Here is a 14292-nt window from a genome sequence, read left to right as displayed (position 1 = left end):
TTTTTACCCACTCTCCTAACCTATCCATATCCATTTGTAAGGTTCTTATTTCCTCATTGCAGCTTACTGTCCCGCCTATTTATGTGCCATAGAGTCATAGAAATCCTACAGTACAGAAAGAGGCCCTTCGGCCCATTGAGTCTGCGCTGACCACAATCCCACCCAGGCCCTACCCCTATATCCCAACCTATTTTACCCACTAACCCCTCGAACCTACACACCTCAGGAGACTAAGAGGCAATTTAGCCTGGACAATCGACCTAACCCGCACACCTTTGGACTGTGGGAGAAAACTGGAGCACTTGGAGGAAACCCACGCAGACACGGGGAGAATGTGCAAACTCTATATAGACAGTGACCCAAGCCAGGAATCACTGTGTGACCATGCCACCTGTATCATCTGCTAATCTGGCTACAGAGCATCTATCCCTGTATCCAAGTCACTAACATCAATTGTACAGAGCTGGGGCACAAGGACCAAACCCTGCGATCCCACTAGTTACTTCCTGCCCCCCAGAAAAAAAAACATTTATCCCAACTCTCTGTCTTCTGTCCATCAGCCAATCACCTGTCCAAGATAATAAACCACCCCTAACCCCATGTGATCTAACCTTGTGAATTCACCTTTTGTGCAGCATCTTATCAAACTCCTTCCGAAACTCCAGATATATTACATCTACAGGACCCCCACTCTCCACCTTGTTACATCCTCAAAGAAACCTTGCTAATTAGTCAAACATGATTGGCCTTTCATAAACCCATGCTGACTCTGATGGATAAGGTTCTGACTTTCCAAATGTCCCAATATTGCTTCGCCCATAATTGATTCAAACATTTTCCCAACAACAGATGTTAAACTACCTGCTCTGTAATTCCCCACATTGTCCCTCCCTCCCTTTTTGAATAAGGGTGTTACATTTGTACATTATCAATCCACTGGAACCTTTCCCGTGTCCAGGGAATTTTGGAATATTATAACCAATGAATCCTCTATCTCTGCTCCCACTTCCTTTAATTCCCTCAGATGTCAGCCATCTGGCCCAGGGGACTTGTCTGCCCTCAATCCCAATAGTTTGCTGAGTACCTTTTTCCTATCGATGATGATTGTTTGAAGTTCTACCCTTTCTATTGCCTCTGACTTGCCGGTTCCTATAGGAATGGTACAAATGTCCTCCACGGTGAAAACTGAGGCAAAGGATTGATTTAATATCTCCCCATTTCATTGTTCCTCAGGATTAACTCTCCAGCATCATCTTCCGAGGGACTAGAACTCACCCCAGTGACTCTCTTCCCTTTTATAAACCGAGAGAAGCTTTTACTATCCTTCTTGCTATTTTGCGCTGGATTTCTTTTGTAATTTACCTTTCCTCTTTTTATTCCTTTTTTAGTATTCCTTTCTTGATGTTTGAGAGTTTCCCAATCTCCCATCCTGCTGCTGCCCTTTGCTGTATGATATCCCTTAGTTTTTCTCTCTATCTTGTCCATGACCTCAAAGAACATCCCAGCACGGGAAACAGGCCCTTTGGCCCAACGAGCCCGCGCCACCGCATCCTCCTACACCTACCCTGCCCTGTGTGTATGTGAGTGGAACCCCTAATGTAGCCAGATTCAGGGGAGAATAGCGTAGGGTCAATTTGTTACACCAATCAGCCTAAAAGCACATCTTTGGGGTGTGGGAGGAAACCGGAGCGCCCGGAGGAAACCCACGCAACCACAGGGAGAATGCGCAAACTCCCACAGACACAGGCCCAAATCCATGTATCTGCACAGCTAGCAGTGCTAGTCACTGAGCTGTTGCGGTGCCCATCTGCTGGTCCAGGATTAAGCACACACATCGACACGAAGTACTAGGCCACTCCCGGAACCTCCAAGAGCAGCCCACGCACGACCCACCGTGTGCATGCCCCTCGTTTGACAACAAGGTGGACCGACCCTGTGGAATAAAAAGACAATACGTTAACATATAAAACTACATTTCCGGTATCGTCCCGAGGCTCTGACCCTATTTAATACCCTCTACTATAACCCTCCATCCTTGTTTCGCTCATGTGTCTATCTAAGTAAACCTTAAACAAGTCCAACGTGCCTGCCTCCACCACCCTACTCAGTAGTGCGTTCCATACCCCCACGACCCTCTGCGTGAAAAACCTTCCTCTCATATCCAAATTGTACTTCTCCCCCCTCACCCTTAGATCGTGACCTCTCGTAATTGTCCCCAATCTAGGGAAAAGCCTACCACTGTTCACTCTTTCTATTCCCTTCAGTATTTTACATACCTCTATCAGATCCCCCCTTAATCTCCGTCCTTCTAAGGAGAAGAGCCCCAGTTTCTCCAACCTTTCCTCGTAACTCAGTCCTTCCATGCCAGGCAACATCCTGGTAAACCTCCTCTGCACCCTCTCCAGGGTCTCCACGTCCTTCCGGTAGTAAGGTGACCAGAACTGGACGCAGTACTCCAAATGCGGTCTAACCAACGTTCTGTACAACTGAAGCATTAGACGGCAGCTCTTATACTCTATACCCCTTCCTATAAAGGCTAGCATTCCATAAGCTTTCTTCACAACCTTCTCCACCTGTGTCGACACCTTCAGAGAGTTGTGAACCTGCACTCCCAGGTCCCTCTGTATCTCTATACTCTTAATCGGTCTACCTTTTATCACATAACTCTTCCTTGCATTATTCCTTCCAAAATGCATCACCTCGCATTTATCAGGATTAAATTCCATCTGCCATCTATCTGCCCAATGTACCAACCTATCTATATCCTGCTGTGTCACCTGACAGTCCTCCTCGGTATCTGCCAATCCTGCCATCTTGGTGTCATCTGCAAACTTGCTGATCACACCACGTACGCCCTCTTCCAAGTCGTTTATATATACTACAAAGAGGAGAGGTCCCAGTACTGAGCCCTGCGGCACACCACTGGTGACTGGCCTCCAGCCAGAAAAGGTCCCCTCGACAACTACCCTCTGTCTCAAACCTCCTTGTTTATCCATGGATAGTTTTTACCCCCCGTTCCCATCTTCCTTCCTCACTGGGATATATTTTAATTGTGAGGAACTGAGAATCTCCTGAAATAACGGCCACTGTTCATTCGCTGTCCGACCTTTTAGCTTCCTGTCCACTCCACTGGAATCAAATCTGTCCTCATCCCTAAATAATCTCCTTTGATTAATGAGTTTGTGGACGACACAAAGGTTGGTGGATTTGCCGATAGCGATGAGGACCATCAGAGGATACAGCAGGATATAGATCAGTTCGGGACTTGGGCAGAGAGGTAGCAGATGGAGTTTAATCCAGACAAATGTGAGGTAATGCATTTTGGAAGGTCTAATACAGATATGAAATATACAGTAACTGGCAGAACCCTTAAGAGTATTGATAGGCAGAGGGATCTGGGTGTACAGGTACATAGGGCACTGAAAGTGGCAATGCAGGTGGAGAAGGTAGTCAAGAAGGCATACGGCATGCTTGCCTTCATCGGCCGGGGCATTGAGTTTAAAAATTGGCAAGTCATGTTGCAGCTTTATAGAACCTTAGTTAGGCTGCACTTGGAATATAGTGTTCAATTCTGGTCACCACACTACCAGAAGGATGTGGAGGCTTTGGAGAGGGTACAGAAAAGATTTACCAGGATGTTGCCTGGTATGGAGGGCATTAACTATGAGGAGAGATTGGAGAAACTTGGTTTGTTCTCACTGGAGCGATGGAGGTTGAGGGGAGACCTGATAGAAGTCTACAAGATTATGAGAGGCATGGACAGAGTGGATAGTCAGAAGCTTTTTCCCAGGGTGGAAGAGCCAATTACTCGGGGGCACAGGTTTAAGGTGCGAGGGGCAAGGTTTAAAGGAGATGTACGAGGCAGATTTTTTACACAGAGGGGGGTGGGTGCCTGGAACTCGTTGCCGGGGGAGGGAGTGGAAGCGGATACGATAGTGAGTTTTAAGGGGCGTTTGGACAAATCCATGAATAGGATGGGAATAGAGGGATACGGTCCCCGGAAGGGGAGGGGGTTTTAGTTCAGTCGGGGGCAGCACGGGTCAGTGCAGGATTGGAGGGGCCGAAGGGCCTGTTCCTGAGCTGGAATTTTCTTTGTTCTTTGAGTTCTTGCGGCTCCCAGAGGCTTTCTGTGCCGAGCAATGAGGGAAAGGACAGGGTTTGTCTGTCACTGCGTTCTTTACTGTAACCCCCGTGTCATTGTGTCTTTCAGGACTCCCCTGCCCGTCACACAGTCACTATGCCGCCTGTAGTTCCGCCTGTCCTGCCAGTTGTGCCGATACAACAGCACCATTATACTGCAGTCAGCCTTGTAGAGAGAGCTGTGAGTGCGATGATGGCTACATCCTGAGTGGGGCTGTGTGTGTGCCCCTCAGTCAGTGTGGCTGCTCGTTCCAGGGTGGTTATTACAGTAAAGGTGAGATGGTGATCCTAACAGAGAACTGCAGCAGAAAATGTACCTGCTGGAACGCCACCATGGGCATGAGGTGTGAAGATCACAGCTGCAGCCTCCATGAAGACTGCCGCCTTGTGGACGGAGTGCGGGGCTGCTACCCCAAAGAGAGGGCCACCTGCTGGGCCACAGGTGACCCCCATTATTCCACCTTTGACGGCAGAACATTTGATTTCCAGGGAACTTGTAAATACACCTTGAGTAAGTACTGCGGAGTGTCTGGGAACCTCACAATGTTCAACATTGAGGTGGAGAATGATCAGCGCAGCTCCAGCCCCGTGTCCTGGACACGTCTGGTTGAGATCCAGGTGTACGGATATCAGATCCAGCTGTTCAGGGGTCAAACTGGCAAAGTTCAGGTAAGGACCATAGAGTGGGACAGCACACAAACAGGCCCTTCAGCCCATCATATCAGTGTCCACCATCAAATACCAATCTATACTCATCCCATTTCCCAGTCCCTGGTCCACAGCTCACTGTGCCTTGGTGATTGAAGTGTTCATCCAGATGCTTCTTAACTGTTGTGAGAGTCCCTGCCTCCACCACCCTCTCAGGCAGCACCTTCCCTCCACCACCCTCTGGGTCAGAAAGCATTTCCTCAGATCCTCTCTAAACCACTTACTGCTCACCTTAAACTAACAGCCTCTAGTCTGAGACACCTCTGTAAGAAGGCTCACAACACCAGGTTAAAGTCCAACAGGTTTATTCAGTAGCAAAAATCCACTAGCATTTGGGGCTCTTCCCTTTCATCAGGTGAGTGGGAGTTCTGTTCACAAACAGGTTTGTACCAAGGCCTCCCTGTCCCTATATCCTCTGCTTTGGCCTTCCGTACGCCTGCTTCACCACTCTATCTCCCTGGGCTCCCACCTTCAGGGATCTATGGAATTGTACACCAGGGTCCCTTTGTTCCCCAACACTCACTGTGGACCCACTGTTGATGGTGTCAATCCGACCCTTATTCAACATCCCAAAATGTATCAGCTGACATTTATCAGGATTAAATTCCATCTGCCATTGCTCTGGCCAATTTCCCAGCTGATCAAAGTCAGTGTGTAGCCTCAGACTATCGTCCTGACTGTCAGCAACACTAACATCTCACTGCGGGACGCAGATTGTTGAGTTGATCTTATATTTCCGTCGGTAACTGCCTTTCTCCCTGTGTCTCCGTGGTAACAGGTCAATGGCGAGGCCTTTAATTTGCCGTTGAGATTAGGCTCTGGAAAAGTGGGCCTTTCCCAGAGTGGATCAGCGGCCTTGCTGCAGACGGATTTTGGCCTCAGTGTCTCCTATGACTGGAACCATTACGCGGTGGTGTCAGTCCCAATCACCTATTGGGGCTCTGTGTGCGGACTGTGTGGAAACCTCAACGGAGAGGCTGCTGACGATTTCCTGTCCCCCAACGGGAGCGCCTTGGCCTCTGCCTCAGCCTTTGGGAACAGCTGGAAAAGGCCAACCTCTGGCTCTGGCTGCGTGGACGACACAGGCCCCCCCAGCCCCGCCTGCACTGAAGCAGCTCACCGTGCCTACGCCTCGGAAAGTTACTGTGGGGTTCTGAGTGATGCCCAGGGGCCATTCCGCCAATGTCACTCGGTGCTGAGGCCAACAGCTTACACTGCTAACTGTGTCTTTGATCTGTGCGCATTAGCCGGAAGCCACCAGTCACTCTGTCAGGCCATTGAATCTTATGCAGACCAGTGTCAGAGGAGAGGCATCACCATCGGAGACTGGAGAAATGGCACAGGCTGTGGTAAGAAGATGTCTTTGAAAAGATCACCCTCTCACTCTCCCAAGTTTCTGTTCAATATCCTGGGCACTGGATTCACCCGTTCCAATTCTGAAAGGGGGCCGGAGCAGAGGGAGCTGGGGGGATCTGTGCAGAGATCAGTGTCGGTGGCAGGACGGGGGGAGGGAGAGGGGTTAATGATGCTGATAGTATTCTGGGATTTATGAATAGGGGCACAGAGCACAAAGAACAACCCAGCACGGGAAACAGGCCCTTCGGCCCAACGAGCCCGCGCCGCCGCATCCCCTACACCTATTCTACCCTGCATGTCTACGAATGGAACCCCTAACTTAGCCAGATTCAGGGGAGAATAATGTCAATTTGGTAAAAACCAATCAGCCTAAGAGCACATCTTTGGGGTGTGGGAGGAAACCGGAGCGCCCGGAGGAAACCCACGCAACCACAGGGAGAATGCGCAAACTCCCACAGACACAGGCCCAAATCCATGTATCTGCACAGCTAGCAGTGCTAGTCACTGAGCTGTTGCAGCGCCCGTCTACCGGTCCAGGATCAAGCACACACACCGACACGAAGTACTAGGCCACTCCCGGAACCTCCAAGAGCAGCCCACGCACGACCCACCGTCTGCATGCCCCTCGTTTGACAACGAGGTGGACCTCCACCTGCGGAATAAAAAGACAAAAACGTTAATCAAAAGTCTGCCTTTCCGGTGTCTCCTGAGGTTCTAACCTTATTCAATAACCCCTACCAGAACCCTCCATCCTCGTTTCACTCATGTGTCTGTCTAACTGAACCTTAAACGAGTCCAACGTTCCTGCCTCCACCACCCTACTCGGTGGCGCGTTCCATACCCCCACAACTCTCTGAGTAAAGAACCTTCCTCTCATATCCAAATTATACCTCTCCCCCCTCACCCTTAAATCATGACCTCTCGTGTTCGTACCCAGTCTAGGGAGCAGTCTCTCACTATTGACCCTGTCTATTCCCTTCAGTATCTTATATACCTCTATCATGTCACCCCTCAATCTCCGTCTTTCCAAAGAGAAAAGTCCCAGTTTCTCCAACCTTTCCTCGTAACCCAACCCCTCCATACCAGGCAACATCCTGGTAAACCTCCTCTGCACCCTCTCCAGAGCCTCCACGTCCTTCCGGTAGTAAGGTGACCAGAACTGGACGCAGTACTCCAAATGCGGTCTAACCAACGTTCTATACAACTGAAGCATTAGACGGCAGCTTTTAAACTCTATACCTCTTCCTATAAAGGCTAACATTCCATAAGCCTTCCTGACAACATTCTCCACTTGTGTCACAACCTTCATGGATTTGTGAACCTGCACTCCCAGGTCCCTCTGTGTTTCTATACTCCTAATTTGTCTACCTTTAATCACATAGCTCCTCTCTACATTATTCCTTCCAAAATGCATCACCTCGCATTTGTCAGGATTAAATTCCATCTGCCACCAATCTGCCCAATGCACCAACCTATCTATATCCTGTTGTATCACCTGACAATCCACTTCAGTACCCGCCAACCCTGCCATCTTGGTGTCATCAGCAAACTTGCTGATCACACCACCTACGCTCTCTTCCAAGTCATTTATGTAGACTACAAAGAGGAGAGGTCCCAGTACTGAGCCCTGTGGCACACCACTGGTCACTGGCCTCCAGCTGGACAAAGTCCCCTCCACAACTACCCTCTGTCTCCTATTTCCCAGCCAGTTCTCAATCCACCTAGCTACCTGGCCTCGTATCCCAAGCGCCTTAACCTTTTCTACCAGCCTACCTTGAGGGACTTTGTCAAACGCCTTACTGAAATCCATATAGATGACATCAACGGCTCTCCCATCGTCAACCGTTTTTGTCACCTCCTCAAAGAATTCCACCAGACTCGTAAGGCAAGACCTCCCTCTAACAAAGCCATGTTGCGTATCCCCAATCAGACCGCAACGCTCCAAATGCTCATACATCCTACCCCTAAGTACTTTTTCCATTAATTTCCCTACCACCGATGTCAAACTCACCGGCCTATAATTCCCAGGGTTATCCCTACTACCTTTTTTGAACAGCGGTACCACATTTGCCACCCTCCAGTCTTCTGGGACCTCACCTGTGTCCAAAGAAGAGACAAAGATTTGCGTCAGAGGCCCAGCAATTTCATCCCTCACCTCCCTTAGCAGCCTGGGATAAATACCATCAGGCCCCGGAGCTTTATCCGTCCTTACGCTACCTAAAAGCCCTAGCACTTCCTCCCTCGTAGTAGATATCTCCTGCAGCTGATCCTCAGCTTCCTCTAACAGACCGCACGCTTCCAAACCCCTCTTCTTCGTGAATACCGACGCAAAGTATTCATTCAGGAGCACAAGAGGCAGGAGGTTGTGCTGAACTTATACAAGACATTAGTTAGACCTCAGCGGGAATATTGTGCACAGTTCTGGGTGCCGCGCTATGGGAAGGACGTGGAGACATTGGCGAGAGAGCAGGAGAGGTTTACAGGAATGGTTCCAGGGATGAGGATGGATTGGGGAGATTGGGGCTGTTCTTGGAGAGAGGAGAGGCTGAGAGGAGATTTGATAGAACCATGGAAAATTCCAGTTCAGAAACAGGCCTTTTGGCCCTTCTTGTCTGTGCTGAACCATTTTTTGCCTAGTCCCACTGACCTGCTCTTGGACCATATCCCTCCACACCCCTCTCATCCATGAACCCATCCAAGTTTTTCTTAAATGTTAAAAGTGATCCCGCATTTACCACTTTATCCGGCAGCTCATTCCACACTCCCACCACTCTCTGTGTGAAGAATCCCCCCCCCTAATATTCCCTTTAAACTTTTCTCCTTTCACCCTTAACCCATGCCCTCTGGTTTTTTTCTCCCCTAGCCTCAGTGGAAAAAGCCTGCTTGCATTCACTCTATCTATACCCATCTCACCTTATACACCTCTATCAAATCTCCCCTCATTCTCCAGGGAATAAAGTCCTAACCTATTCAATCTCTCTCTGTAACTCAGCTTCTCAAGTCCCGGCAACATCCTTGTGAACCTTCTCTGCACTCTCTCAACCTTATTTACATCCTTCCTGTAACTAGGTGACCAAAACTGTACACAATACTCTAAATTCAGCCTCACCAATGCCTTATATAACCTCACCATAACACTCCAACTTTTATACTTGATACTCCGATTTATAAAGGTCAATGTACCAAAACCACTCTTTACCACCCTATCCACCTGTGACGTCACTTTTAGGGAATTCTGTACCTGTATTCCCAGATCCCTCGGTTCAACTGCACTCTTCAGAGTCCTACCATTGACCCTGTACGTTCTACTTTGGTTTGTTGTTCCAAAGTGCAATACCTCACACTTGTCTGCGTTAAATTCCATTTGCCATTTTTCAGCCCATTTTTCTAGTTGGTCCAAATCCCTCTGCAAGCTGTGAAACCCTTCCTCACTGTCCACTACACCTCCAATCTTTGTATCATCAGCAAATTTGCTGATCCAATTTACCACATTATCATCCAGATCATTGATATCGATGACAAACAACAATGGACCCAACACCGATCCCTGCGGCACTCCACTAGTCACAGGCTTCCACTCAGAGAAGCAATCCTCCACAACCACTCTCTGGCTTCTTCCATTGAGCCAGTGTCTAATCCAATTTACTACCTCCCCATGTATACCCAGCGACTGAACCTTCCTAACTAACCTCCCATGAGAGACCTTATCAAAGGCCTTGCTGAAATCCAGGTAGACAACATCCACCGCCTTCCCTTCATCCACTTTCCTGGTGACCTCCTCGAAAATCTCTAATAGATTGGTTAAACATGACCTACCACACACAAAGCCATGTTGACTCTCCCTAATAAATCCCTGTCTATCCAAATATTTGTAGATCCTATCCCTTATCACACCTTCTAATAACTTGCCCACCACCGATGTCAAACTTACTGGACTGTAATTTCCCGGATTTCTTTTGGAACCTTTTTTAAACAACGGAACAACATGAACCACCCTCCAATCACCCGGCACCTCCCCCGTGAATACTGACATTTTAAATATGTCTGCCAGGGCCCCGGCAAATTCAGTTGGAGGCTTGGGCAGAGAGATGGCAGATGGAGTTTAATCCAGACAAATGTGAGGGAATACATTTTGGAAGGTCTAATACAGATAGGAAATATACAGTAAATGGCAGAACCCTTCAGAGTATTGATAGGCAGAGGGATCTGGGTGTACAGGTACACAGGTCACTGAAGGTGGCAATGCAGGTGGAGAACGGAGTCAAGAAGGCATACGGCATGCTTGCCTTCATCGGCCGGGGTATTGAGTTTAAAAATTGGCAAGTCATGTTGCAGCTTTATAGAACCTTAGTTAGGCCACACTTGGAATATAGTGTTCAATTCTGGTCACCACACTACCAGAAGGATGTGGAGGCTTTGGAGAGGGAACAGAAAAGATTTACCAGGATGTTGCCTGGTATGGAGGGCATTAGCTATGAGGACAGGTTGGAGAAACTTGGTTTGTTCTCACTGGAGTGACGGAGGTTGAGGGGAGACCTGATAGAAGTCTACAAGATTATGAGGGGCATGGACAGAGTGGATAGTCAGAAGCTTTTTCCCCAGGGTGGAAGAGTCAATTACTCGGGGGTACAGGTTTAAGGTGCGAGGGACAAGGTTTAAAGGAGATGTACGAGGCAGATTTTTTACACAGAGGGGGGTGGGTGCCTGGAACTCGCTGCCGGGGGAGGGAGTGGAAGCGGATATGATAGTGAGTTTTAAGGGGTGTTTGGACAAATCCATGAATAGGATGGGAATAGAGGGATACGGACCCCGGAAGGGGAGGGGGTTTTAGTTCAGTCGGGGGCAGCACGGGTCAGTGCAGGATTGGAGGGGCCGAAGGGCCTGTTCCTGAGCTGGAATTTTCTTTGTTCTTTGAGTTCTTGCGGCTCCCAGAGGCTTTCTGTGCCGAGCAATGAGGGAAAGGACAGGGTTTGTCTGTCACTGCGTTCTTTACTGTAACCCCCGTGTCATTGTGTCTTTCAGGACTCCCCTGCCCGTCACACAGTCACTATGCCGCCTGTAGTTCCGCCTGTCCTGCCAGTTGTGCCGATACAACAGCACCATTATACTGCAGTCAGCCTTGTAGAGAGAGCTGTGAGTGCGATGATGGCTACATCCTGAGTGGGGCTGTGTGTGTGCCCCTCAGTCAGTGTGGCTGCTCGTTCCAGGGTGGTTATTACAGTAAAGGTGAGATGGTGATCCTAACAGAGAACTGCAGCAGAAAATGTACCTGCTGGAACGCCACCATGGGCATGAGGTGTGAAGATCACAGCTGCAGCCTCCATGAAGACTGCCGCCTTGTGGACGGAGTGCGGGGCTGCTACCCCAAAGAGAGGGCCACCTGCTGGGCCACAGGTGACCCCCATTATTCCACCTTTGACGGCAGAACATTTGATTTCCAGGGAACTTGTAAATACACCTTGAGTAAGTACTGCGGAGTGTCTGGGAACCTCACAATGTTCAACATTGAGGTGGAGAATGATCAGCGCAGCTCCAGCCCCGTGTCCTGGACACGTCTGGTTGAGATCCAGGTGTACGGATATCAGATCCAGCTGTCCAGGGGTCAAACTGGCAAAGTTCAGGTAAGGATCATAGAGTGGGACAGCACACAAACAGGCCCTTCAGCCCATCATATCAGTGTCCACCATCAAATACCAATCTATACTCATCCCATTTCCCAGTCCCTGGTCCACAGCTCACTGTGCCTTGGTGATTGAAGTGTTCATCCAGATGCTTCTTAACTGTTGTGAGAGTCCCTGCCTCCACCACCCTCTCAGGCAGCACCTTCCCTCCACCACCCTCTGGGTCAGAAAGCATTTCCTCAGATCCTCTCTAAACCACTTACTGCTCACCTTAAACTAACAGCCTCTGGTCTGAGACACCTCTGTAAGAAGGCTCACAACACCAGGTTAAAGTCCAACAGGTTTATTCAGTAGCAAAAATCCACTAGCATTTGGGGCTCTTCCCTTTCATCAGGTGAGTGGGAGTTCTGTTCACAAACAGGTTTGTACCAAGGCCTCCCTGTCCCTATATCCTATGCTTTGGCCTTCCGTACGCCTGCTTCACCACTCTATCTCCCTGGGCTCCCACCTTCAGGGATCTATGGAATTGTACACCAGGGTCCCTTTGTTCCTCAACACTCACTGTGGACCCACTGTTGATGGTGTCAATCCGACCCTTATTCAACATCCCAAAATGTATCAGCTGACATTTATCAGGATTAAATTCCATCTGCCATTGCTCTGGCCAATTTCCCAGCTGATCAAAGTCAGTGTGTAGCCTCAGACTATCGTCCTGACTGTCAGCAACACTAACATCTCACTGCGGGACGCAGATTGTTGAGTTGATCTTATATTTCCGTCGGTAACTGCCTTTCTCCCTGTGTCTCCGTGGTAACAGGTCAATGGTGAGGCCTTTAATTTGCCGTTGAGATTAGGCTCTGGAAAAGTGGGCCTTTCCCAGAGTGGATCAGCGGCCTTGCTGCAGACGGATTTTGGCCTCAGTGTCTCCTATGACTGGAACCATTACGCGGTGGTGTCAGTCCCAATCACCTATTGGGGCTCTGTGTGCGGACTGTGTGGAAACCTCAACGGAGAGGCTGCTGACGATTTCCTGTCCCCCAACGGGAGCGCCTTGGCCGCTGCCTCAGCCTTTGGGAACAGCTGGAAAAGGCCAACCTCTGGCTCTGGCTGCGTGGACGACACAGGCCCCCCCAGCCCCGCCTGCACTGAAGCAGCTCACCGTGCCTACGCCTCGGAAAGTTACTGTGGGGTTCTGAGTGATGCCCAGGGGCCATTCCGCCAATGTCACTCGGTGCTGAGGCCAACAGCTTACACTGCTAACTGTGTCTTTGATCTGTGCGCATTAGCCGGAAGCCACCAGTCACTCTGTCAGGCCATTGAATCTTATGCAGACCAGTGTCAGAGGAGAGGCATCACCATCGGAGACTGGAGAAATGGCACAGGCTGTGGTAAGAAGATGTCTTTGAAAAGATCACCCTCTCACTCTCCCAAGTTTCTGTTCAATATCCTGGGCACTGGATTCACCCGTTCCAATTCTGAAAGGGGGCCGGAGCAGAGGGAGCTGGGGGGATCTGTGCAGAGATCAGTGTCGGTGGCAGGACGGGGGGAGGGAGAGGGGTTAATGATGCTGATAGTATTCTGGGATTTATGAATGGGGGCACAGAGTACAAGAGGCAGGAGGTTGTGCTGAACTTATACAAGACATTAGTTAGACCTCAGCGGGAATATTGTGCACAGTTCTGGGTGCCGCGCTATAGGAAGGACGTGGAGACATTGGCGAGAGAGCAGGAGAGGTTTACAGGAATGGTTCCAGGGATGAGGATGGATTGGGGAGATTGGGGCTGTTCTTGGAGAGAGGAGAGGCTGAGAGGAGATTAGATCCAGATGTTCAAAGGGAGCTGGACAGAGGAAATCGGGAGAAACTGTTCCCACTCGGAGAAGCATCGGGAGTGAGAGGACACGGATAGAAACTGATTTGTAAAAGAAGCCAGTGTGACGTGAGGGGAAACTCTGACCCAGCGAGGGGCTGGGTTCTGGAATGTTCTGTCTGGGAGTGTGGTGGAGGCAGGATCGATCGAGGGATTCGAGAGGGAGTCGGATGGTGATTCGAATGGAAACGATGTGCAGGGAGACGGGGAAAAGGCCGGGGAATGGCACTGGGTCACCATGTTGGATTGGAGAGCCAGTACAGACACAATGGGCTGAATGGCCTCCCTCTGCACTGAAACCATTGTGAGATTTTGTGATCTTGTGCCCACACTGAGCTGTTCTTGTCTTTACCTCCAGGTGTCCAGTGCCCGGAGAACAGTCACTTTGAGGTTTGTGGAGATCCTTGTCAGGGTGATTGTGTCAACGTCTCCCTGACTACCCCCTGCTACCAGAGATGTGCTGAAGGCTGTTTCTGTGACCCTGGCTACCTGAGGAGTGGGGATATCTGTGTCCCCTCCGGACAGTGTGGCTGTTACCACAATGGCGTGTACCTGAAGGTAGGTACACAGCTGGCACCCAGAGATTGGCACCACTGGTG

The 14292-nt window shown here is 49.7% G+C and overlaps 1 protein-coding gene across 1 annotated transcript in view; it reads left to right on the top strand.

The window, feature by feature from the left end:
- The window catches only part of LOC145339665 (IgGFc-binding protein-like), a 41768-nt gene that overhangs the window by 12374 nt on the left and 15102 nt on the right, over nt 1-14292 (top strand). The window contains exons 5-9 of the mRNA XM_080184179.1: nt 4211-4809; nt 5627-6197; nt 11227-11825; nt 12643-13213; nt 14052-14251. Of these exons, the coding sequence (XP_080040305.1) occupies nt 4211-4809; nt 5627-6197; nt 11227-11825; nt 12643-13213; nt 14052-14251 (2540 nt within the window). The remainder of the gene's footprint in view (nt 1-4210; nt 4810-5626; nt 6198-11226; nt 11826-12642; nt 13214-14051; nt 14252-14292) is intronic.

This window comes from Carcharhinus amblyrhynchos, unplaced genomic scaffold (assembly GCF_965287045.1).
Source record: "Carcharhinus amblyrhynchos unplaced genomic scaffold, sCarAmb.v2.hapA scaffold_596, whole genome shotgun sequence".
In the NCBI taxonomy this organism is placed as follows: Eukaryota; Metazoa; Chordata; class Chondrichthyes; order Carcharhiniformes; family Carcharhinidae; genus Carcharhinus; species Carcharhinus amblyrhynchos.
This window is presented reverse-complemented; position numbering and strand designations above follow the sequence as displayed.